Genomic DNA, 24,899 nt, shown 5'->3' with positions numbered 1-24,899 from the left:
TTGGCCAGATTCCTCGGCCCGGGTGACTCAAAAATTTTCCATTTGTTTGGAATAGTTTGAGATGTCGAAATCTTGCAATGAACTTGCAATACTTCACTTTCAAACAGTATTTTATAAAGATCAACCGGAATCACTTCTGGTAATATAAATTGTTGTTCAGACTCCTCTTGAGGGGTGGAGAAACTATATACTCAAATGGGTTTTTTTTGTTCAGTCAATTTTGGCCGATCGATATATTCATCGTAGAGAGTTGAGACTGATATCATTAGAAAACTTGTCCAGCGTAGAATATGGCCTTAAAAATATTTTTTTTTTGAATTGCTTTTCTTACGGGGAGATATCGAGGTTTAAACTTTTGAGAAAATAGAGTGAATTCCGTTGATTTTATTCTTATTTTCGGGAATCTTTTTACTAAAATTTGCTAGTTTTGCTGAAATTTGTCAATTTTTGATAAAAAAGTGTTGTTCATTTTATTTTTAAAGACAAAAAAAGATTGTCGGCTATTTTATTTAAGTTTTTGAACAAAAATTCTAGCTAAATATTTCAAAATTAAGACTTTTTCATCAAAAACAGCACAAAATAAGTTTCTTTTCTCCACTTTGATTAAATTTGCAGGAAGTATACAACCAAACACCACTAACACAATCTTTGTAGACTCAAATGGGGGCTATTTATACTTCAATTTCCGTTGCGATTGCTCTATAAACAAAACTTTGCCGTTTTTTGCTAACTTTACTCGTTGATTATCAAAAACTCAGCTTTCATTTTTGATTTTTTCTAACGAAATATCTAAATCTCTAAATTTCGAAAAATTATGGGCACTTTATTGGAGAACAGTATTAGCAGAGCTAATTGAGGACCAATCTTGAACTCTTACAGTTCAAAAACAATTCGGATTGAAATCAGTCGGTCTTTTTTATAAAAAAAATTGACCTTTTTTATATAATAATTAAATAACAGAACAATTCAAATCAAAGCTCGTTAGTGATAGGTCCAAATCACTTCCTAATTGGCTCCACCTTAGTTTATCTACCTTATTATTTGAAAGCCTATCGTTGTTTTGGTTTTTTTTTTAATACAACTGATTTTTAAATAAATAATTTCTTATTGAACTTTGCCTCAATTTTTCTCTTACCTCGGTCAACTTGAAGCTTAGTGTCAGCAATGAAGGAATGCTTCTTCCTCCTACTAAGTTTAAATTCAATCTTCTTTGCGGTAACACCTTAAGTTGTGGTTTTCTGGCTTTGATACTACTAGATTTCATATTTTTTTATTTTCAGGCATTTGCACATTTTTGAAGATTTCTAGTCTTGTCACATTATCACGCTAATGACAGTTCATATATCAGATTATTGGCAATCAAAATAAAACACAATGGATAATATTAAAACCTTGGAAGATATAGACTCTTTTTTAAACGGCTTCGACAATACTTACTCGAAGAATTGAATTGAATTTTTTAATTTTGTCTTTAACTGTCGTTTTTACTTTGTCTTTTTAGTCGCATAAAATTTCCTGTACAATTACCTGGCTTCATTGTTTTTCATGGAAAAATAGATGGCTAAATATTCTGATCTTAGTAGATAGCTGATGGCTTTCATGATTTTGAAAACATTTGTTTTCCAAAATAAAAAAACACTTTTTTAATTTCGCAATTTTGTTCCTTTTATTGTCTGTTTGTTACCTAGTCTCGTTAATTACGAGCCAAACATGACATTATTGTTGTCAGGATAAGGTGTCAAAGGGATTGGTGTCACAAAATCTAATGTTTTTAAAATATTCGTTATGACTCTACTTCCTTCGACACGGGTTTTTCACAAAATAAATTCAAAACCTTTTGGTTTTTGCCATATTTTACGTTCTCTTTCTACGCGTAGATTATATTCTGGATAATTGGAGGTCTCGTGGGCTTTCTTTAAACAAACTTGTTTAATCATTTCATTTTAGTTAATGGCTTTCATGTCTACGGATATAATTTTTTTTTCGGAAAAAAAAGTTTTACCTAATTTTGCTTTTTTTCTTTTTTGTCCACTTGTAAACTGATTTCATTATTGAGCGGTCTCATAGTACATTATGGGCGTTTGATCAAGGTGGAATCAAATATATTTTGAGTGCCAAAGTATGGGTTTACGGCTTCAAAAGCGTTTTCGGGCAAAATTTAATTGATTTTTTGTTTGTTGTCTATTTGTTGTTCTTTTTGTGACCACAAAAAAAATGAATAACGACAGCTCTTAAATCTCATCTTTAGAAACACTGTTAATGGTAAACCTATGGGGCATATTAGTTGATTTCTAATAGTTTTCCTTACCTTGGAATTATTTGTTTTTAAAGGAAATGAGCGAATTTTTCAAATTAACTGTTCTTAATCTTCACTGTCTTTTTGTTACCAAGCCTTATTATGGACTGCTCCCATATCTTATCTGGTGAAATACAGGTTATTTTGTTTAATTTCAGTTTTATCTAACGCTATTTTGACTTCGCTATTAAGTTTTGTTTTTTAAAACTGACTTAAACTTTTTGATGCAACTAATGTTTGATGTTGTTTGATTTTGCTGTTTGTCTTGACTCGCTTTTTTAATATTGGCATTTTTCATGAATCTAAAGCATCATTTTCTGCTCCACTGAGTTATTTTCTTTGGGGGCTATCTTTTTCTTCATACACAATTTTTTTTGAAAACTACTTGAATTTTGGGGGTTTTCTATCTGTTCCTCATTTTGGTAGACAATTATGCCAAACTTGTGGATGAGCGGGGTCGGAACCTTATGTGCGATCGCACATTACCGAGCCTCCTTGTCCATTATATTGTCAAATAGACCTTACAAACTTGCCTTGAGTCAACAAGGGCGGAATTTTGAGGCCTCACGGTTAATCTCCTTTTAATTTAGTTTTTCCACAGCTGAAAATGTTAGACATTTGGGTCATCTGAAATACCAGGGAATCAGACATTTTATCAATCCGACATTTTAAACTTTTTTGGCATGAATTTTGGTTAAAAACTGGAGCACCTGAAATTCCCTTAGCTAACCCATTCTGACACCGGCGGTGTACTGTTTGTGTGATTGGCGTTGTTTGCCGTTGGTTTAAATGAAGCCCTGGAAATTGCCTCAAAATTAATCCCAGAAACCCGGCACATTACTAAATTTTTGACTTTTAGACATTTTCACTCGAAAAATTTTTGTTCAAAAACAGCTGTATGAGCACAAACTAACTCGTACTGCTCTCTTCGGGAGCTAATCATAAAAATTAGCCCAGTGTACACAAAAATAGAGTTTATGTCCAAATTCTGCTTTGTGTCAATCATTTTATGACTCAGTTTCTGCAATTACAAACCAAAATTAATCTGGTCAAAAGAATTTAAATTTTTTAAGGGCATCTTCCAATTATATAATTCCATATGTAGGCTTTCTTGAATGTCATGTTCCGGTCCTATTTCAACTGCTCCTGTATTGAATTCTAGTATTTGATCTCAATACATCTCTCTCTCTCTCTCCCTATCTTTCTCTCTCTAAAAAATTAACGTTTAAAGAAATTATCCTAGAAACAAATTTATCAACTTGTTAAATATCCTATTTCTCAGTTTACTTTTAGTTTCTGCAACAGACGCACCGTTTTTTAGCGTTGGCTTTGAAAATGATGAATTTATACTCTAATCAAAGCACCGAATAGGTTCCCAATAAAAGATGACAATTTCCTGAAAATAATATACGAATTGATCGATTTCAAGTTAAATAGCAAACAAGAAGGCTCGGTAATGTGCGAGCGCACGAAAAGTTCCAACCAAGCTCATCCACAATTTTGGCATAATTGTCTACCAAATGAGAAACAGATAGAAAAACCCAAAACTTCAAGTATTTTTCAAAAAATATTGGTACATGAACGAAAATATAGCCCTCAAAGCAAATACCACAGTGGAGTAAAAAATGATGCATTAGATTGATGAGATATGTCAATATTAAGAAAGCGAGTCAAAACGAACGGCAAAATTAACAACAACCAAATTCAGTTATATCGAAAACTTTATGTTCGTTTAAAAGACGAAACCTTATAACAAAGTCAAAATAGCCTCTGATAAAACTGAAACAAAATAAAATATTTTGTGATTCACCAGAATAGATATGGGACCAATCGCAGTCCAAAATAAGGCTTGGTAACAATGAGGCAATAAAAAGCAAAAACAGTAAAAATGAAAAATTTGCTGATTTTTTTAAAATAAAAACAATTAATTTCAAAGTAAAGGAAAACATTAGAAATCGACTAAAGTATCCCATAGGTTTACAATTACCAATGCTACTATAGAAGGGAATTAGGAATTGTCGGTGTTCAATTTTTTATGCGATTACATAATGAAAAACAAGTAGACAACAAACAAAAAATCAATTAAAACTTGCCAGAAAACGCTTTGGAAGCCATAAAGCCATACTTTGGCCCTCAAAATATGTTTGATCGCTCCTTTTCAAACACCGATATTGTATTATCTGAACTCTGATTTATGAAACCAGATAACAAGTAGACAAAAAAATGCAAAATTAGGTTATACTTGTTTTTTTTGAAAAGAATTTTTTTCCAAAGTCACGAAAGCCATTAAATACAAAAAGGAAAAATTAAATAGGTTCGTTTATTGGGGGAGGTCCTATATTTTTTCTAATGAAGTATAGGTTAAACAGTTTTGTTTTGGTTTTTCTCTGATGCCAGTTCGATTTTGTTATGATTTTTCATTATCGAGTTTTGGTCAAAAATAGTGTTTTTTGTTTGATTTTTCTTATTGTCCTTTTAGTATTCCTATTATCAACGACTTTCATCGGACCATTAGAGTGGCATTATCGTATTTCGTTGGTTGTTTATTGAACGATGTGTATGTTTTTGAAAGTTTTCTTTTCATCATTTGGTAGCCAATTAAGTCAAAAATGTGGATGAGCGGTGTCGGAACCTTATGTGCAATCGCATATTACCGAGCCTCCTTGTTGTAGCTGTCAACTCAACTGGTCAGCGGTTGGTTTTAGCGACAGAAGTCGGTTTTTACAGATTTTAAAAAGCGAACGTTCGAAAACGCAAAAACGTGCAATTGAGCATCAATGTGGTCATTTCAATGTCGACGATTTATCCATTAAGCCTTCACTCATGAATTTTTTCTACGTCTTAAAATTGAACTTTGAACTTTGAACTCTAGTTTGTGGGTTTTGAAACTTTCGCTTATTTCAACTTTGCAGCACACGCTATTTTCAGCGTTATTACGTTCATTTGCATGTCAAATTTTATTCTAAGTCGATACATGTCATCCAACATATCGATATGTTTTAATTTGAACTTTAACTTTAAACCTGTCCGGTTATTTTGAATAGTTCAACATTGTGGCATGTTCATCCAACATTTTTTACAATAGAGTTCACTCACATTTTTTAAGATACTTATATTCTTTCCGCATCAGTTTTTTTAACTCTGAATAAGCTGATAACCCGTTTTACGCCATTATTATTTTTGCTCATAATTCAAACTACTATTATCATCAATCATGCACTTTGTCATTGCTCAACTTATCGTAAAACACACTTTTGTTTTTATCTTGTTATAAAGTTAAATAAGCTCAAAAGTTACTTTTATAACGAAGCAGTCGTACCCGGGCCGAGGAATGAGCGGGAAAAAAATGCAAGAAATGAGCGGAATTTGAGCGGACAGTTTAGCAAATTCCGCTCAAAGCCCTTACATTTTTTTGACCGGAATGAGCGGAATTTGAGCGGAAAAAAATGCAAGAAATGAGCGGAATTTGAGCGGAATAAAAAATGCAAGAAATGAGCGGAATTTGAGCGGAATCAAAAATGCAAGATATGAGCGGAATTTGAGCGGAAATTTACCTGAAATACAGTTCAGGTGTTTTTCAGGTGGTTTTCAGGTGCTGTTACACCTGAAATTCACCTGAACTTCTAGTTACCTGAACTTGGTTCAAGTAAATTTACCTGAACTTTTTTTACATACTTTGTGTACATACTTTCCCTGTTTCTGGAATTTCAATGTTTCCGCTCGTTTGGTCATGTCAAATTCCGCTCATTTCCTGCATTTTTTATTCCGATCAAATTCCTCTCATTTCTTGCATTTTTTTTCCGCTCAAATTCCGCTCATTCCTTGCATTTTTTGTTCCGCTCAAATTCCGCTCATTTCTTGCATTTTTTTTTTATCGATTCCGCTCATTCCGGTCAAATTCCGCTCATTCCGGTCATCTCTTGCATTTTTTTGAGCGGAATTTGAGCGGACTCCTCGACTTGGGTAATAAAAGTTTAATGGCATGTTTTAAATCCGCGCTGTCTCAAAATGCAGGTGTGAGCAAATTGCAGTTAGTTTTATGTTTAATTTATAAACGTATTCAATGCATTAAAAATTTTAAAAGCTACTTAAAAATTTAAAATAAACAACATCCCTTACGCATTTTGTTCACGTTCAGAAGGCCGTCTTTAAAACGTTTACGAGTAGAAAAACAGACTAGCATTAGGTATTTGATATCGAATATATATTCAAAAATTAAACTCCCCAAAACGCATTTTCCCAAATTTTTCCATCATTTAAACCAGAAAGCTGTAAACCAAACCTTGTACGAGAATTAAACATGGTTTGATAAGAATTTGGTATTTTGTACGTTTTGTGACTACGTTGAATTTTACCACTCAAAAATGCTTTTATTCGTTTATATATGCATAGATATACACTAACATTTGTGCTCATATATACGCGTATGACCGTTCTAATTTAAATGCGCACTATTGCTCTGCTTGATAAATGTATGGTTATATTTTTTTGAATTTTTGACGGACGGCTAAATTTTGAGGCCAAAACGAAAAACAAACTACACTAAAAGCAAACAAAACGCCAGCCATATCTTTACATTCAAGCCATTTTATTTGAGTGTATCCTAATGTATTGGAAAGCGTCAGCAATTTCTGTTTTTTAACACAATACGTTTTTCTTGTATAATCAAATCTGTACAGCAATCAAATTATTAGAGAAAATTAGATTTTCATTTATTACGGTTATTTACTGGTTATTTATAAATAAGATGGTTATATAAACTTCTTTAATCCTTTTGAACAGCGAGATGCAATTATGTTCAACAGACAATTACTTTTTTCTTCCAATTCTGATCAGCTTATATGTCAAATTGAGTCACTTGTTATTTTTTTCAACTGGTGAATAATTTGATCAGCTTGCTTTTGTTTTGTTCGAAAGCCCTTCACGTTTTTGTTCTATTTAGATAAACAACGAAAGTTCGTATGAGTTTCTGATTGTTAGCTGTAAACAATATGTACGTTCTCGTCACGCATGAGCAAAAAGTTCTTTCAGAAACAAAATAGGTGATCATCGAACGATATTTGAAAGTTACCGTCATTTAGCAGTCTGTAAATTGTTCAAGCGTTATTCAAAGTTTTGTTCACTACTCTCACGTCCAGGGACTGATGCATGATTGAGGTAAGAGTTTACATGAATTACAGAAATCTGAATTCGATTTTTTAAAATCGTTTCCTTTTCTTCTCCCCAGCTGTGTGCGTGCATATTGTATGCATGCACAACAATACAGACCAGGTTTTCACAAAATGGTTTTCTATGTAATGGCAAGGACGCGTGCTATGGAACTGGGTTGGATGAAATACGGGGGGGGGGGGGGGGGCAAATGAAAAAGTCAATGTTTGATTACTTTTCAGGATTTGATGTCTATTCTGTTCAGGCTTCAAAAGTGCATATGATTTTCCTTTGTCGTTCAAAAACTTAAAATTTTGTACGTGCAAAAATGGTTTAAAAATCATTTATGGCTTAAAATGTGATTTTGTTTGCGTGGGATGCGTGCTTCTGCTTCTAATCAAAATTTTGTATTTTAAAAGATTCAATTCGACGATTTTGTTTTTTCAGTAATTAATGCCTTTTCTTTAAAACCATGGATGGCGAACGATGGTTTCTGTATTTTGTCACGGAATTTTATTCCCCAAAAATTTTTCACAGCTAGAGGTAGCAAAATTTTGGAAGTAGAAAAGAGTTGGCGGAGAGGAAAGAAAAAAGTTTATCCTGGATTTTTTGAAATTTTCCTCGAGTCGTCAACTAGTTGATTTTACCTAATTTTTAAAGTTTTCAATTTTTCTCAATTTTTTCAAATAACAACAACAATTAGTCCAAAACATAACAACAAATTATGACACAAGGTCACTACAGCTCGCCAATGCAATTTGAAAGTTCGTTAGGACATTATCTGTTGTAATCTCATAATTCTTCTCCAAATACTATGAAACTCATTTCGCTAGAGAATTAACAAAAGTAAGACATAAGATTTTAGACAAATGGACCAGTAAATTGACAGTTAAATGAGACAAAGCATTATTGCACGGTCTTAATCAGTTCTTTGTCACTTAGGAGATATCATTCACGCAACCGTCTGCTACACTGGGTATCTTAGATGATAATTAGTTGGCAGTTCTCGAAACTATTACTGTGCATAGCTTTTTTTGGGGCTAATAAGCTCGAAAGAAAATGCTGCAGATCTGCCCCTCAATTCTCCGTTTTGGTTCAATCTGCTATTTATTTTGGTTCTAAGCAATCTTTTTTTTAGAATTGCGAACGCGCCATCTGAGGTTTCTAACAATAACTTTGAACTTGAGTTTGTCAATTAGATTCCCAAAAGGTCATTGTTTTGGCACTTTCTGTAAAATTGTGTCTGATCTCAAAAGTTCAACGATATCAATTTACGTTGCTACCTTTATCAAAAATTCATAGATCTATGAGCTTGTCATACAGATTTTGTTACTGTATTCAGAGTGAATTTAGCGGTGCCAAATTACAAGATTAATCGTTCAGAATTATTGGCTTTTTCGCGGAGCGAATTCGCTACTAATTTTGTATGTTGAAAATCCGATTTTCTGAGAGCTAAATATTTGTTCAATTAGCGACGCGGATTTAGCTCTAATTTACAGACTTGTATTTCGCTTAGCGAATTGAGGCTTTTATTTGTTTTGATACAATTGAATGATTAGCGGAGCGAATTTCAGATTGAAAGAGAGGCAACTAAACTTGAATTAAGATTCGAGAAGAATGAAATTAAAATTAACTGAATTTGATCAACAATTTGATCACATCTAAAAGATTCCAAACGCGGCAACTCAAATCACAAGACTACATGAACAGACAACGATTTCAGTTTAAATATGTAAACAAATTGAATAAACATGAAATAGGAAGATTTGATCTTCAAACAGGAAACTGACAATGAAATTAGAACTAAATGATAAACAAAATGAACTAAATTAAAATAATTAAAATTAAACGGATTTGGTATTTCCAAATTGATAGCCCCGTCCATACTATGTCATACTATACCACATTTTCCCCTCGGCAAAAATAAACGACGAAGTCGTTTATCAAGAAATTAATAACAAATTTACTGGTTACTATAAATAATACAATAATATTTGTAAAAGTTTTAATCTGAATCGCTTTCACGTAGTCCTTCTGCTTCTCCGACTGTCATGGACGTTTATGGCGCCTCGTAATTTTGTGAAACGTGGTACTGAGTCGGGTTCCTTTGTACTGGAGAACATGGATGCACTGTATTGTCCGTTTGTACATTTAGGCTTTTGGCTGCAGCTTTGTTGATTGAGGAAACCATCGACTTATTTTGGATTTGGGTTTGCTTGATTAACTGCCTTCTTTTGTTTCGCGAAGGTGCCAAAAACGATGAAGCTGTCGGTGGGCATGTTTGAACTGACGCTAAGGATTCGTCTGATTCCGTAATTGACGGAGAGGATCTTTTCATTTTCGTTGATGACTGTAGAGCTGCAGTTGCTTTGGTTGCAGCTTTCCTTTTCGGCCTTGATGGTGGCTCCGCAATTACGATTGATGTTAATATTAGCACCATTGGTGGCGCAGAATCACTTAAATTTTCAGAGGGTGGCTGTGGAGGTGCGGGTACTGCTATTCTCTTAGGTTTGATCGGCATTCGCACTTTTAGCGCTCTTGTTACGTTGGAATGGATTGATGAAACGGCACTGTCATCGTCTGCAATCTTTCTGTGTTTCATTTTCTTGTTCCCCTCAAACTTTTTCCTTGCCTCTCTCGCATGTTGATTGATCAGGTCCTCAGTTATCTTCCCTGACGGTACTTTCGGCCTCCTATTAGCGTATATTTGAAGATCTGTTTGGCGCTCTGCCTTTGTCCCAAATTTCGCCAAATCAGAGTTGCGAATTGTGACTTCTCGCTTCCCTGGTTCTTTTATGACGGAAGTATAAGCGTCTGTCTTGACTACTGAAGAACCAGGCGCCAGAACCTCGCTCGTAAAGCCCATCAAGGTTTTTCTTTGATCTTTTGGTCTTTGGTTTTTTCTGGGCCAATTTCACTGAAAGGGAAGTCTCCGTGGATGGGACTGCCTTGTCTGCAAATCTGACCTTAGATGGTGTTGAGTGCTTTACTTGCATTAGGGTTACGTCGTCGGAGTTGGACAACATGAGTACACTTTGGAATTTGCTTGCGATTCGTTGAAAAATTTTCAAATTTTTGGGTGACTGTTTTGTAGGGTGATTTCAGGCAAAAAACGAGTGTGGAATGTTTGCTGTCTCGATTTGGATATTAGAATTTGAGTTAATTGGGGCTAATTTGCTAATTGTATTATCATTTTCCGTAATTACAGAATTTTCTGGATTTCGCGGTGCGAATTCATTGCATAATTTGTTAGTGGAATGTGGGGTATTTGAGGCTTGTTTTATCAGCGGGTTTCGCGCTGCAAAAGCGATGTAATTCTCAGCATTTAATCAGAAGCGTTTGGCGCTGCGTTTAATCACATCCAATTTAACAAATATGAATTGCTCGTCATAAGCAGATATATTAACGGCTTTTTGTTGCGGGTCGCGAGAGATATAGTCAACTAGTCCCATTTTTGAACCAGGAAGATGATCGATTGTAAAATCGAAAGGTAGTAGTCTATTGACCCAACGTGTTAGTCAGCTATTATAAGATTTGTTAGCTCTATTTTCTCTCATGATCGAAAGCAAAGCTCTATGGTTAGTTATTACGGTGAATTGCTTGCCATATAAATAATACTTGAAATGTTCAATAGACCAAACAACACCCAATAGTTCGAGTTCATTGATGCTATATCGATCATCTACGGAATTCAAAAATCGCGATGCAAAAACCACGGTGTGCCAACCATTTGGAGTTCGTTGCTCTAAAGCACAACCCAAACCTTTACGTGAAGCATCACATTTTATACGTGTTTCTAGGTCAGGATTAAAATGATTATTTTCTGTTGTTTCAGCAATCTTCTCTTTTATCAATTTAAATTGTTCTTCATGTTCATCCGTCCGAATAAATTTTGTATTTTTCTTAAGTAGAGGTCTAAGTGGATGACACAATTGTGACAGATTAGGAATGAATTTGCCCAGATGATGAACTGATCGGAGTTTTCCCATAAAGGATCGGAGTTTTTTGAGATTTGAGGGCGATGATAACTTTTCGTTTGCATCCGTTTTATTCGATAATATTGTTATACCTGTTTGAGTGATGCTATGTCCAAGCCATTCAATTTTATTTTTTGCAAAATGACATTTTGCAAGATTTATTCGAAGGTTTTCTTGATCTAATTTTATCAAACATTTCCGTACAAGATCGAGAATTGAATGGTGTTCATTTCCGCCTCTACTTACTATCAGTATATTGTCTAAAAAAATGTATTAGTTAGGCCGGCGAGTGTACAATCAATTGCTTTTGAAATTCTGCTGGCATATCCGTTAGACCGTAAAATCCCGTTTTGAAACAATAAGTGCCGGTCATATCTTCGCTTAAAAGATTAAAGTTACAATGGCGGGCCGTATCACTATATAAATTTAATTGACTATAAGCGTACTGCAAGTCGAGTTTCGTAAAATAAGCTGTCTCTTGCGGTGCGGTTGACAGTGTTTGAGAAATCGTTTGAATTAGCGAATCGATATTTGGCATCTGGTATTTGTTTTTATGGATAGCTTTATTCAAGATTTTCGAATCTAAGGCTATATTGATTGATTGATCCTTTTTGACTGTTATAACTATTGGAGTTATGAAAAACTGACCAGAGCAGTTTGTTAACTTTTCGGTATGTCCTTCATTTAAAAATTTTCCGAGTTCGATTTTTACTTTTGATTGAAGATGAATTGGTACTTTTCTCCTTTTTTGATGCGTGACACGATAGTTTCTGTGAATTGACTGTATGGTGTTTCGATTTTCCTATTCGTGAGATTATTCAGGAAATTCTTTTGCCCGTGATTTTTTTATTGAACAGGGTGTTTCTATGTTGTTAATTTCTATGTTCGGGCAAGGTTTTTGTGAGATTGTTATCCCAAAATGGTCAAAAAGATCACGTCCAAGAATAGGTCTAAATCCGTCTGCTACTAACGTGATTTTTGCTTTGAATTTTCCAATCATTACAACGAACTGGCGTTTTTAGGGTTCCTAATGTTTCGACTATATCATTCGAGAAAGACTTTAATTCGAGTGGTTTTTTCTCTGACCATTGAGATTGCGCACAATTAAGCATTGGTTCCCTGGCAAGTGACATATTGATAATAGTACAACCACTACCGGAATCGAGGAGCAAATGACAATCTGTATTTCCGATTGTTATTGTCATTCTTTGCAGTGCAATAGGCGGTGTGCTAAGGTTTTTTACCGTTGCAACGTAATTATCGTCCGAAGAATCGAAGTCAGAGTTGAATTGTTCATCGTAGTTTATATAATTAGCATTTTGATTTTCAGAATGTGTATTGTGTTCTGTAGTTTCAACAGTTTCTACATTATTCATGCTATTATCTTGACGAGAATTTTGTGTGTTATTTAATTTTTTCCGACATACCTTTGCGAAATTGTTGAGCAAACCACAAAGATTGCATTTCTTACCCAGAGCAGGGCAAACCTGGCGATGTGTTGGAGTCCAAACCTGACCACATCCTCTACATTGACCAGTTGTTGCCCGATTGACTGCTACTCTGCCTGACTGATTTCCGCGTGCACCCGCGCCGCGAAACCTATTGAAAGATTGTATAGCATTTATTGTACTGCCGGCTGCGCCGTTATTGATGTTTGATGAAATTCGTTGTTGATTTTGATGGCCCATCTCCATATTTACAGCTATACTGAGTGCTCTCTCTTTCTGGGTCAAATGTGTCACGCAGAAGTTCGCGTTGAATGTCGTCGTCCAACATGTTTGTGATGAAGATGTCTCTGATTATTACCTCTTCTCGATTTTCGAAGTCACAATTTTCCTCCAATTCTTTCAAAATACTGTTGAATTGTTCTACCGTTTCGCCTCTTTTGCTTTCTTGAGAAAAACACATAGCGATCGAAGGTGATATTTCTAGGACGAATGAACGCTATCTCTATCACCTCCCAGATCTTGAGGGTAGTGAGATCGTGGATGTTATCCTGCGGAAATTTTTGTGTGAGGAGACGTCTTCCCTCTGTTCCGGTGCTAAAATACAAGAAGAGTGAAACATATTTTTGGTCACAGAGTTGCCATGGTCGTTCTCCGCATAAGACACCTGCCTCCGTTATTTTTTGGTATTTCAATTCCCATTGAAGTTTCAATTGGCTGTTCCTTATTTGTCGATCTCTTTCTGTTTCTTTCGTTGCATCTTCAATTGCCATCTCATACTTCGGTTCAGCTGGTAGTCGTACAGTTGATGGTTTTGGTTGAAGAAGCGTATCTAGTGTGATGTTCTCTCGTGCAAGATTAGTAAGTTTTACTTGAATGCGCCACTTTTCCCATCTTATTGGAGGATCCGAAGTAGGCCGTTCCCAAAATGGTTCTATCGACAGCGATGTTTTTCGAGATTCACGAGCTGGCTGCGCCATGTCATATAGATTTCGTTACTGCATTGGAAGTGAATTTAGCGGTGCCAAATTACAGAATTTATCTTTCAGAATTATTGACTATTTCGCGGAGCGAATTCGGTACTAATTTTGTATGTTGAAAATCCGATTTTCTGAGTGACAAATATTTGTGCAATTAGCGACGCGGATTTAGCTCTAATTTACAGACTTGTACTTCGCTCAGCGAATTGAGGCTTTTATTTGTTTTGATACAATTGAATGATTAGCGGAGCGAATTTCAGATTGAAAGAGAGGCAACTAAACTTGAATTAAGATTCGAGAAGAATGACGAAATTAAAATTAAATGACTTTGATCAACAATTTGATCACATCTAAATGTTTCCAAACGCGGCAACTCAAATCACAAGACTACATGAACAGACAATGATTTCAGTTAAAATATGTAAACAAATTGAATAAACGTGAAATATGAAGATTTTATCTTCAAACAGGAGATTGACAATGAAATAAGAACTAGATTATAAACGAAATGAACTAAATTAAAATAACTAAAATTAAACGGATTTGGTATTTCCAAATTGATACTAAATTAAAATAACTAAAATTAAACGGATTTGGTTTTTCCAAATTGATACTAATTATTTCCAAGTCCATACTAAGTCATACTATACCACAGAGCTTTTGCAATTTCCTTACACATTGCCTACGATTTAATTTCCCATATTTGCTTTCAATTCCTAACTTAAGACAAACGGATATAAAATCCTATCCACTGAGTCGGAAAAGTATCTAATAATTTGAAATTAAGTTATTGCTGCTAAACCTGTCCGGTCTTTGCGTTTTTCCTATGAGAACAGGAATTCCCTAATTCTTTTAAACATTTATTCTTATAGAACCATCTTCAGAAAAAAATTGAAACCGTACTGTTAGCTTGGCACGAACGAGCTGAGTTGTATACGACACAAAAAATTAAGAACAGTCGCTATTGATGTTTTGGTTACAATTTCTTCTATTCCATTTGGCGTGATTAAACTGTAACAAATTTTGAATGTTATTTAGCAGAAAAATTTCGACCAGTCAAAGCGGAAATACAATGGCAATTTATTCATTATTCAAGATTTTTTAAATTTCAAGCTGGTTTATTGTAGAAAAGGATGCAGATGTAAAAATGCCAAAGTTGAAAGTCGAAACTTCGGAATCCGGTGCTGATTGTTTGGAACTAATACTATGTAACTTTCTCAAGAAAAAGTGTTCTCTGAAAGTGTTGACCGGTGACATGATTTCTGTGCGCCCTTTTGAGGGAGAAAAAACGACAAACGACATTTTTGTGAAAACTAGAATTACCTCTCATTTAGCATAAACAACTCCAATCTTGAAGTAGACATTTCTGAACCCCCTGAAACGACAGAAACTAACAGAAAAAGTACCGGAACCTTAAATATTTAGTGATTTTATCAGATATAATTGAGTTTTACGTTTCATGCCTGCCTGAAATGAACTGGTTATTAACGTAAATCCTGCGATTCAATGCAGCTACTCAGCCAGCGCCCAACCGACCCCTTCCTTACAGTACAGACGATTAGGTCATACCTTTTACCTCATGACAAAAAGAAAACCAGAAAGTATCCTTAGGTGACCCTCGAAAAGAGTGATTAATTGCTCTCGAAAGAAGTTCATAGCATTTATTGTAAAGGTGTTGGTCTTTTTAATGCAAACTTTTCGCTTGGCCGCTTTTGCGCTTTTCTGCTAGAATATTTTTTGACTTCTCAAGTGACTTTTTCACGCTTTCGTTCTTCATTTTTGAGTGATCTCTATTGTTCTCACTTGTGGCTAAAATAAAAAAAAATGATTGCAGCATAGCAAAAAGAAGGTCCTTGTAGTCGGGTGGCTTCTGGTGCGGAAGCGGGAGGTCCAGGCAACAGCCCCTGAAATCAATTGCCTCGCCTGTCGTTCGAGAGCAATTCTTCCGACATTAGTCGGTTTTTGTTTGATCACTGGCAATAGAAAAAAACCCACCAAACTGACCGACGAATAGGCTCTTTATATGATCACAGATCAGGCGCCCTGGCACGCAAAACTGGATACTTGGTGTAGCAAGCTGAAAACACCTCGCAAAACCGCCAAATTGATGTTTCAATCTCAAACTTGAAGCCTTTAGAGTCGAGACTTTTTCACGCCAAAAAATTTTCATTATCATTGTGTTAAATACCAACAGGTATACTAACTTTTGCAGTACTTATAACATGTGAATAACGTTTAATTTATATTACACCAGTGCAGAGGTACATATGATCCTTAAATTTTTGTGATTTTTCCCGTGGCGCGGTTCCTGTACAACTTGCCAAAACTTGGAAATCCTAATCGGAAATTTTAAATTTGGAAGAGGATACACGTGGTTTTTACTCATCACTAATAGGCAATTTTCGTGGAACAAACATACTTTAATCTACGCCCTAGTTTTTCTCAAGTATTCAAAACAATTATAAGCATCGCAGTTCTTCAGGTAAAAAGTTTTAAAAGAATATGTCTTAATATTCAGCTTTATTAGCTTTCGTTTGCTAACAGTTCAGATCAGACAAAACTAACTGATTAAAAATATTCGAAGTGACTTCGCATTTTCATTTTAGAATCAGCCGGTGAAATCGTGAGTACTATACCTGTGTGTCCAGAAGAAATTCCTATTATTTTGCCACTTCAACCAAAACCTTAGATCCAGACATAACAATGCTTGCAGACCTGGACATTATTGGAGCCCCAATGGTCAACGGAACCTTCTCGCCCTCTGACGACCCTGGAGGAGGTGGGGGAGGGGCAATTGTCGGAGGAGGTGGAGGGGGAGGTAGCGAGGGAGTTCTCCAGGGAATAGACACCTGGTGGGCCAAAGTGCTCAAGGTCACAGTGGGGGGACTGATGACAATGTCTATCATTTGCATCATGATCAACAGTGGTTAGCTATTAGGACTGTTCTACTTTAGACCTGGTCATTAAAAGGATGGTTTATATGAAATGCCGTTGGATAATTTCAGCGCATTCAGCGCACTTCTCATACGAGTTTTGCGCTGAAAAAGCTGACAAAGCACCAGCAAAAACCATGAAGCCCAGTTGATTGATCCGCCTCATTTTTTTGGCTAGATTCCAAAGCCAACAAGACGGCTCGTGCGAGACAGTGTTCAGCACAGAACGCTCCAAAATACGTCTTATGATTTTCAAAAATTTTCTCTGTATCAGTTTTGTTATGGTCACATCGAATCATTTTTGCTGAAGCAAAATTGATTGCAAAATCTTTGCAAAACTGAAAGATACTCAGATTTAAATAAGTTTGATTTAATCTTAAAGGATATCAAACCACAAGCATTGTCCCTTATTTTGCATTATAAAGCAGCTTTTCAGGAAGTTGAATCTAATTGAGAGCGATCATTCGCAGAGAAAATTTATTGTTCCGGCCCACTTTAGTGGGGGGGGGGGGAACTATATACTCAACTGGTTTTTTTTGTTCAGTCAACTTTGTCCGATCGTTATAATCATCATACGGAGCTGTGAGTGTTATCATTAGAAAGCTCCTCCATAGTAAAATATGGAAATAAAAAGATGTTTTCAATTTTCGTTTTTTGTAGAGTTATCGATGCCAAAATTTTGTGAATATTAGACGTAATTCAGTCATTTTTTATTCGCATTTTCGCAATTTTTGACCAAAATTCTGTCAATTTTGCTAGAATTTGTTAAAATTGTTATCTCTAGTTTTATTGATTTCATCTCTGAAGACAGAGGAGGGTTGCTGAATTGTTCAATTCTAGTTTTCTGGCCTAAATTTAAGCTAAACTTTTCAAAGTTCAGACAATTTTGTCGAAAAAATTGCTTTTTTAGCACACTTGCTTTAAGTTTACTGGGAGTAGACACCTTTAAACTGCGGTCATATTCGTCCTAAGCTCAAAAAAGAGCTAATTGTACTCCCATTGGCTTTAGGTGTCTCTTGGAATTATAGTTTTGCAGTTTTCGCAAATTTAAACTCGATAATTATACAAAATGCATTACTTATTTTTGACAAATTGAGAAATTTTGTTTTAAAATTTATCTAATTCGCAACCATTTAAAAAATTGAGTGTTTTGTTAGAAGTTCATCATTATCTGGGCCGATCTTGATCTGAACATAGATTCTTACGACAAAAATGTTTTCAAAATTTTTTGGGACGCGACCTTTTTATTTTCGAAATTTTTCCGCTATGTAAAGGTTTTTTATGCAACTTACTTACAAAAATTTCAAATCAGAGCTCGATTATTGACAGGTATTAAATGCAATAAACGAGGCCCAACGAGATCATATGGTTTCAGAGGTTAGCTCATGGCTTTTATAACTCTGACATACTGTTTTTGTAAAAATTTTGTGGACTTCTGAATTTTCTTTCCTTTGTTATTTTTTGTAACCCAATGACCTAGCGTCCCCAATAAAAGATCCAGTTGGTTTTTCACGAGGCATAATGAATTTAAAGAAAACTTTTTCAGTTGTTATCTGATGCTTTTCATGACTTTGAGTATATTTTTGTAAAGAAAATGTCGGTGATTTTTTGAACGTCGCAAAAATTTCGTCTTATTTGTCTCAATTTTAGCGCATTCTCAGTAAAAATAGACCGAAAGTTATTTACTACGATTTGTAAATTCATGTTGAGATTTTATATTTAACTAAGGGTTTTGTTGTTTTGATACTACGCGTTTTCTTTTTTATTTTATAGCTTAATTGCATATTTTGTTTATTTTGTTTCCTTGTTGAATTATCATTTTGGACCAATAGAGACAAAATCATAATGTAGAAAATTCACAGCTTTAGAAAAAGTCGTATCTGGCTATTTTAACTGTTTTTGTTGAATAGTTAATGCTTTTTGGTCTTAGAAACAGTTACCTCGCAAAATTTTGTGGATTTTTTTTGTTTTTGCCTAAGTTCATCTTTCTTTCTCGACTTCTTGAATTTTCTTTCCTTTGTTATTTTTTTTCGTAACCCACTGACCTAGCGTCCCCAATGAAAGATCCAGTTGGTTTTTCACGAGGCATAATGAATTTAAAGAAAACTTTTTCAGTTGTTATCTAATGCTTGTCATGACTTTGAATATATTTTTTTAAAGAAAATGTCGGCGATTTTTTGAACGTCGCCACAATTTCGTCTCAACTTTGAGCGAATTCTCAGTAAAAATAGGCCGAAACCAAATTCCTGCGAATTGTAAAATCATGTTAAGATTTTATATTCAACTAAGGGTTTTGTTGTTTTGATACTACGCGTTTTCTTTTTTATTTTTTAGCTTAATTGCATATTTTGTTTCCTTGTTGAATTATCATTTTAGACCAATAGAGACAAAATCATAATGTAGAAAATTCAAAGCGTTGGAAAAGGCGTATCTGGATATATTAACTGTTTTTGTTGGATAGTTTATGCTTTTTGGGCTTGGAAACAGTTACCTCGCAAAATTTTGTGTACTTTTTTTTGCCTAAGTTCATCTTTCTCTCTGTTGTTGTACGCTATATACATGATAGGGATACGTCTCAAGTTCTTGCCCAGGACGTATAACTCAAATCCTGCTGATAGATTTCAGTTTATAGATGTTTGTTTAAAGGACTTTCAAACAAAAATTTTTAAAATGACTTTTTTTCAATGTCTCATTTTTGCTTTCATTTTGTCGCCATGTAACTCAATCTGACTAAGTAGATTTCTCCATTACCTCGTTGATTCTTAAGCTCAAGAATGAGCTAATTGTTCTTCCATTGGCTTTAGTTGTCTCTTGGATTTATAGTTTTGCTGTTTTTGCAAATATAAACTCGATAATTATACAAAATGCATTAATTATTTTTGACAAATTGAGAAATTTTGCTTTAAAATTTATCTAATTCGCAACCATTTAAAAAATTTAGTGTTTTGTTAGAAGTTCATCATTATCTGGGCCGTTCTTGATCTGAATATGGATTCTTACGATAAAAAAAGTTTTCAAAATTTTTTGGGACACGATCTTTTTTTTTCAAAATTTTTCCGCTATGTAAAGGTTTTTTATGCAACTTACTTACAAAAATTTCAAATCAGGGCTCGATTTTTGACAGGTATTAAGTGCAATAAACGAGGCCCAACGAGATCATATGGTTTCAGAGGTTAGCTCATGGCTTTTATAACTCTGACATACTTTTTTCGTAAAAATTTTGTGGACTTCTTGAATTTTCTTTACTTTGTTATTTTTTGTAACCCAATGACCTAGCGTCCCCAATAAAAGATCCAGTTGGTTTTTCACGAGGCAAACTGAGTTTAAAGAAAACTTTTTCAGTTGTTATCTGATGCTTGTCATGACTTTGAGAATATTTTTTTAAAGAAAATGTCGGTGATTTTTTGAACGTCGCCACAATTTCGTCTTATTTGTCTCAACTTTGAGCGCATTCTCAGTAAAAATAGGCGGAAACCAATTTCCTGCGATTTGTAAATTCATATTAAGATTTTATATTCAACTAAGGGTTTTGTTGTTTTGATACTACGCGTTTTCTTTTTCATTTTTTTAGCTTAATTGCATATTTTGTTTATTTTGTTTCCTTGTTGAATTATCATTTTGGACCAATAGAAACAAAATCATATATTTGAAAAATCACAGCGTTGAAAAAAGGCGTATCTGGATATATTAACTGTTTTTGTTGAATAGTTTATGCTTTTTTGACTTAGAAACAGTTACATCGCAAAATTTTGTCGATTTTTTTTTGCCTAAGTTCGTCTTTCTTTCTGTTGTTGCACGCCATATACCTGATAAGGATACGTCTCAAGTTCTTGCCTAGGTCATATAACTCAAATCCTGCTAATAGATTTCAGTTCAAAGATGTTTGTTTTAATGACTTTCAAACAAAAATTTTTAAAATGACTTTTTTTTCAATGTCTCATTTTTGCTTTCATTTTGTCGCCATGTAACTCAATCTGACTAAGTAGAACTCTCCATTACCTCGTTGATTCTTAAGCTCAAAAAAGAGCTAATTGTACTCCCATTGGCTTTAGGTGTCTCTGGGAATTATAGTTTTGCAGTTTTTGCAAATTTAAACTCGATAATTATACAAAATGCATTACTTATTTTTGACAAATTGAAAAACTTTGTTTTAAAATTTATCTAACTCGCAACCATTTAAAAAATTGAGTGTTTTGTTAGAAGTTCATCATTAATTGGGCCGATCTTGATCTGAACATAGATTCTTACGATTAAAAATTTTTCAAAATTTTTTGGGACGCGACCTTCTTATTTTCAAAATTTTTCCGCGATGTAAAGGTTTTTTATGCCACTTACTTACAAAAATTTCAAATCAGGGCTCGATTATTGACAGGTATTAAGTGCAATAAACGAGGCCCAACGAGATCATATGCTTTCAGAGGTTAGCTCATGGCTTTTATAACTCTGACATACTTTTTTCGTAAAAATTTTGTGGACTTCTTGAATTTTCTTTACTTTATTATTTTTTGTAACCCAATGACCTAGCGTCCCCAATAAAAGATCCAGTTGGTTTTTCACGAGGCAAACTGAATTTAAAGAAAACTTTTTCAGTTGTTATCTGATGCTTGTCATGACTTTGAGTATATTTTTTTAAAGAAAATGTCGGTGATTTTTTGAACGTCGCCACATTTTCGTCTTATTTGTCTCAACTTTGAGCGCATTCTCAGTAAAAATAGGCGGAAACTAATTTCCTACGGTTTGTAAATTCATGTTAAGATTTTATACTCAACTAAGGGTTTTGTTGTTTTGATACTACGCGTTTTCTTTTTTATTTTTTTAGCTTAATTGCACATTTTGTTTATTTTGTTTCCTTGTTGAATTATCATTTTGGACCAATAGAAACAAAATCATATATTTGAAAACTCACAGCGTTGGAAAAAGGCGTATCTGGATATATTAACTGTTTTTGTTGAATTGTTTACGCTTTTTTGGCTTAGAAACAGTTACATCGCAAAATTTTGTCGATTTTTTTTTGCCTAAGTTCATCTTTCTGTTGTTGTACGCCATATACCTGATAAGGACACGTCTCAAGTTCTTGCCCAGGTCATATAACTCAAATCCTGCGGATAGATTTCAGTTTAAAGATGTTTGTTTTAATCACTTTCAAACAAAAATTTTTAAAATGACTTTTTTTTCAATGTCTCATTTTTGCTTTCATTTTGTCGCCATGTAACTCAATCTGACTAAGTAGAACTCTCCATTACCTCGTTGATTCTTAAGCTCAAGAAAGAGCTAATTGTACTCCCATTGGCTTTAGGTGTCTCTGGGAATTATAGTTTTGCAGTTTTTGCAAATTTAAACTCGATAATTATACAAAATGCATTACTTATTTTTGACAAATTGAGAAACTTTGTTTTAAAATTTATCTAACTCGCAACCATTTAAAAAATTGAGTGTTTTGTTAGAAGTTCATCATTAATTGGGCCGATCTTCTTGATCTGAACATAGATTCTAACGATTAAAAAAGTTTTCAAAATTTTTTGGGACGCGACCTTCTTATTTTCAAAATTTTTCCGCTATGTAAAGGTTTTTTCTATGCAACTTACTTACAAAAATTTCAAATCAGGGCTCGATTATTGACAGGTATTAAGTGCAATAAACAAGGCCCAACGAGATCATATGGTTTCAGAGGTTAGCTCATGGCTTTTATAACTCTGACATACTGTTTTTGTAAAAATTTTGTGGACTTCTGAATTTTCTTTCCTTTGTTATTTTTTGTAACCCAATGACCTAGCGTCCCCAATAAAAGATCCAGTTGGTTTTTCACAAGGCATAATGAATTTAAAGAAAACTTTTTCAGTTGTTATCTGATGCTTGTCATGACTTTGAGTATATTTTTTTTAAGAAAATGTCGGTGATTTTTTCAACGTCGCCACATTTTCGTCTTATTTGTCTCAACTTTGAGCGCATTCTCAGTAAAAATAGGCGGAAACCAACTTCCTACGATTTGTAAATACATGTTAAGATTTCATACTCAACTAAGGGTTTTTTTGTTTTGATACTACGCGTTTTCTTTTTTATTTTTTTAGCTTAATTGCACATTTTGTTTATTTTGTTTCCTTGTTGAATTATCATTTTGGACCAATAGAAACAAAATCATATATTTGAAAACTCACAGCGTTGGAAAAAGGCGTATCTGGATATATTAACATTTTTTGTTGAATAGTTTATGCTTTTTTGGCTTAGAAACAGTTACATCGCAAAATTTTGTCGATTTTTTTTTTGCCTAAGTTCATCTTTCTTTCTGTTGTTGTACGCCATATACCTGATAAGGATACGTCTCAAGTTCTTGCCCAGGTCATATAACTCAAGTCCTGCTGATAGATTTCAGTTTAAAGATGTTTGTTTTAATGACTTTCAAACAAATATATTTAAAATGACTTTTTTTTCAATGTCTCATTTTTGCTTTCATTTTGTCGCCATGTCACTCAATCTGACTAAGTGGAACTCTACATTACCTCGTTGATTCTTAAGCTCAAGAAAGAGCTAATTGTTCTCCCATTGGCTTTAGGTGTCTCTGGGAATTATAGTTTTGCAGTTTTTGCAAATTTAAACTCGATAATTATACAAAATGCATTACTTATTTTTGACAAATTGAGAAACTGTGTTTTAAAATTTATCTAACTCGCAACCATTTAAAAAATTGAGTGTTTTGTTAGAAGTTCATCATTAATTGGGCCGAACTTGATCTGAACATAGATTCTTACGATTAAAAAAGTTTTCAAAGTTTTTTGGGACGCGACCTTCTTATTTTCAAAATTTTTCCGCTATGTAAAGGTTTTTTATGCAACTTACTTACAAAAATTTCAAATCAGGGCTCGATTATTGACAGGTTTTAAGTGCAATAAACAAGGCCCAACGAGATCATATGGTTTCAGAGGTTAGCTCATGGCTTTTATAACTCTGACATACTGTTTTTGTAAAAATTTTGTGGACTTCTGAATTTTCTTTCCTTTGTTATTTTTTGTAACCCAATGACCTAGCGTCCCCAATAAAAGATCCAGTTGGTTTTTCACAAGGCATAATGAATTTAAAGAAAACTTTTTCAGTTGTTATCTGATGCTTGTCATGACTTTGAGTATATTTTTTTTAAGAAAATGTCGGTGATTTTTTCAACGTCGCCACATTTTCGTCTTATTTGTCTCAACTTTGAGCGCATTCTCAGTAAAAATAGGCGGAAACCAACTTCCTACGATTTGTAAATACATGTTAAGATTTTATACTCAACTAAGGGTTTTTTTGTTTTGATACTACGCGTTTTCTTTTTTATTTTTTTAGCTTAATTGCACATTTTGTTTATTTTGTTTCCTTGTTGAATTATCATTTTGGACCAATAGAAACAAAATCATATATTTGAAAACTCACAGCGTTAGAAAAAGGCGTATCTGGATATATTAACATTTTTTGTTGAATAGTTTATGCTTTTTTGGCTTAGAAACAGTTACATCGCAAAATTTTGTCGATTTTTTTTTGCCTAAGTTCATCTTTCTTTCTGTTGTTGTACGCCATATACCTGATAAGGATACGTCTCAAGTTCTTGCCCAGGTCATATAACTCAAGTCCTGCTGATAGATTTCAGTTTAAAGATGTTTGTTTTAATGACTTTCAAACAAATATATTTAAAATGACTTTTTTTTCAATGTCTCATTTTTGCTTTCATTTTGTCGCCATGTCACTCAATCTGACTAAGTGGAACTCTACATTACCTCGTTGATTCTTAAGCTCAAGAAAGAGCTAATTGTTCTCCCATTGGCTTTAGGTGTCTCTGGGAATTATAGTTTTGCAGTTTTTGCAAATTTAAACTCGATAATTATACAAAATGCATTACTTATTTTTGACAAATTGAGAAACTGTGTTTTAAAATTTATCTAACTCGCAACCATTTAAAAAATTGAGTGTTTTGTTAGAAGTTCATCATTAATTGGGCCGAACTTGATCTGAACATAGATTCTTACGATTAAAAAAGTTTTCAAAGTTTTTTGGGACGCGACCTTCTTATTTTCAAAATTTTTCCGCTATGTAAAGGTTTTTTATGCAACTTACTTACAAAAATTTCAAATCAGGGCTCGATTATTGACAGG

The 24,899-nt window shown here is 34.0% G+C and overlaps 1 protein-coding gene across 6 annotated transcripts in view; it reads left to right on the top strand.

Annotated features, from left to right (window-relative positions):
• LOC142339146 (ileal sodium/bile acid cotransporter-like) overlaps positions 1–24,899 on the top strand; it is a 64,755-nt gene that overhangs the window by 23,982 nt on the left and 15,874 nt on the right. The window contains exons 1-3 of one of the 6 annotated variants that reach the window (XM_075388912.1): positions 5,165–5,537; positions 7,079–7,453; positions 16,453–16,772. In XM_075388912.1, coding sequence (XP_075245027.1) covers positions 16,550–16,772 — 223 coding nt within the window. In that variant the 5' untranslated portion in view covers positions 5,165–5,537; positions 7,079–7,453; positions 16,453–16,549. Of the gene's footprint in view, positions 1–5,164; positions 5,538–6,287; positions 6,311–6,733; positions 7,454–16,452; positions 16,773–24,899 lie in introns of those variants that run through there. The other 5 variants (XM_075388911.1, XM_075388910.1, XM_075388914.1 and 2 more) reach the window with 5 other exon arrangements.

Source organism: Convolutriloba macropyga, chromosome 5 (genome assembly GCF_964194025.1).
Source record: "Convolutriloba macropyga chromosome 5, txConMacr16.3, whole genome shotgun sequence".
Classification (NCBI taxonomy): Eukaryota; Metazoa; Xenacoelomorpha; order Acoela; family Convolutidae; genus Convolutriloba; species Convolutriloba macropyga.
Note: the sequence above shows the minus strand (reverse complement) of the source record. Positions and strands in the feature narration are given on the sequence as shown.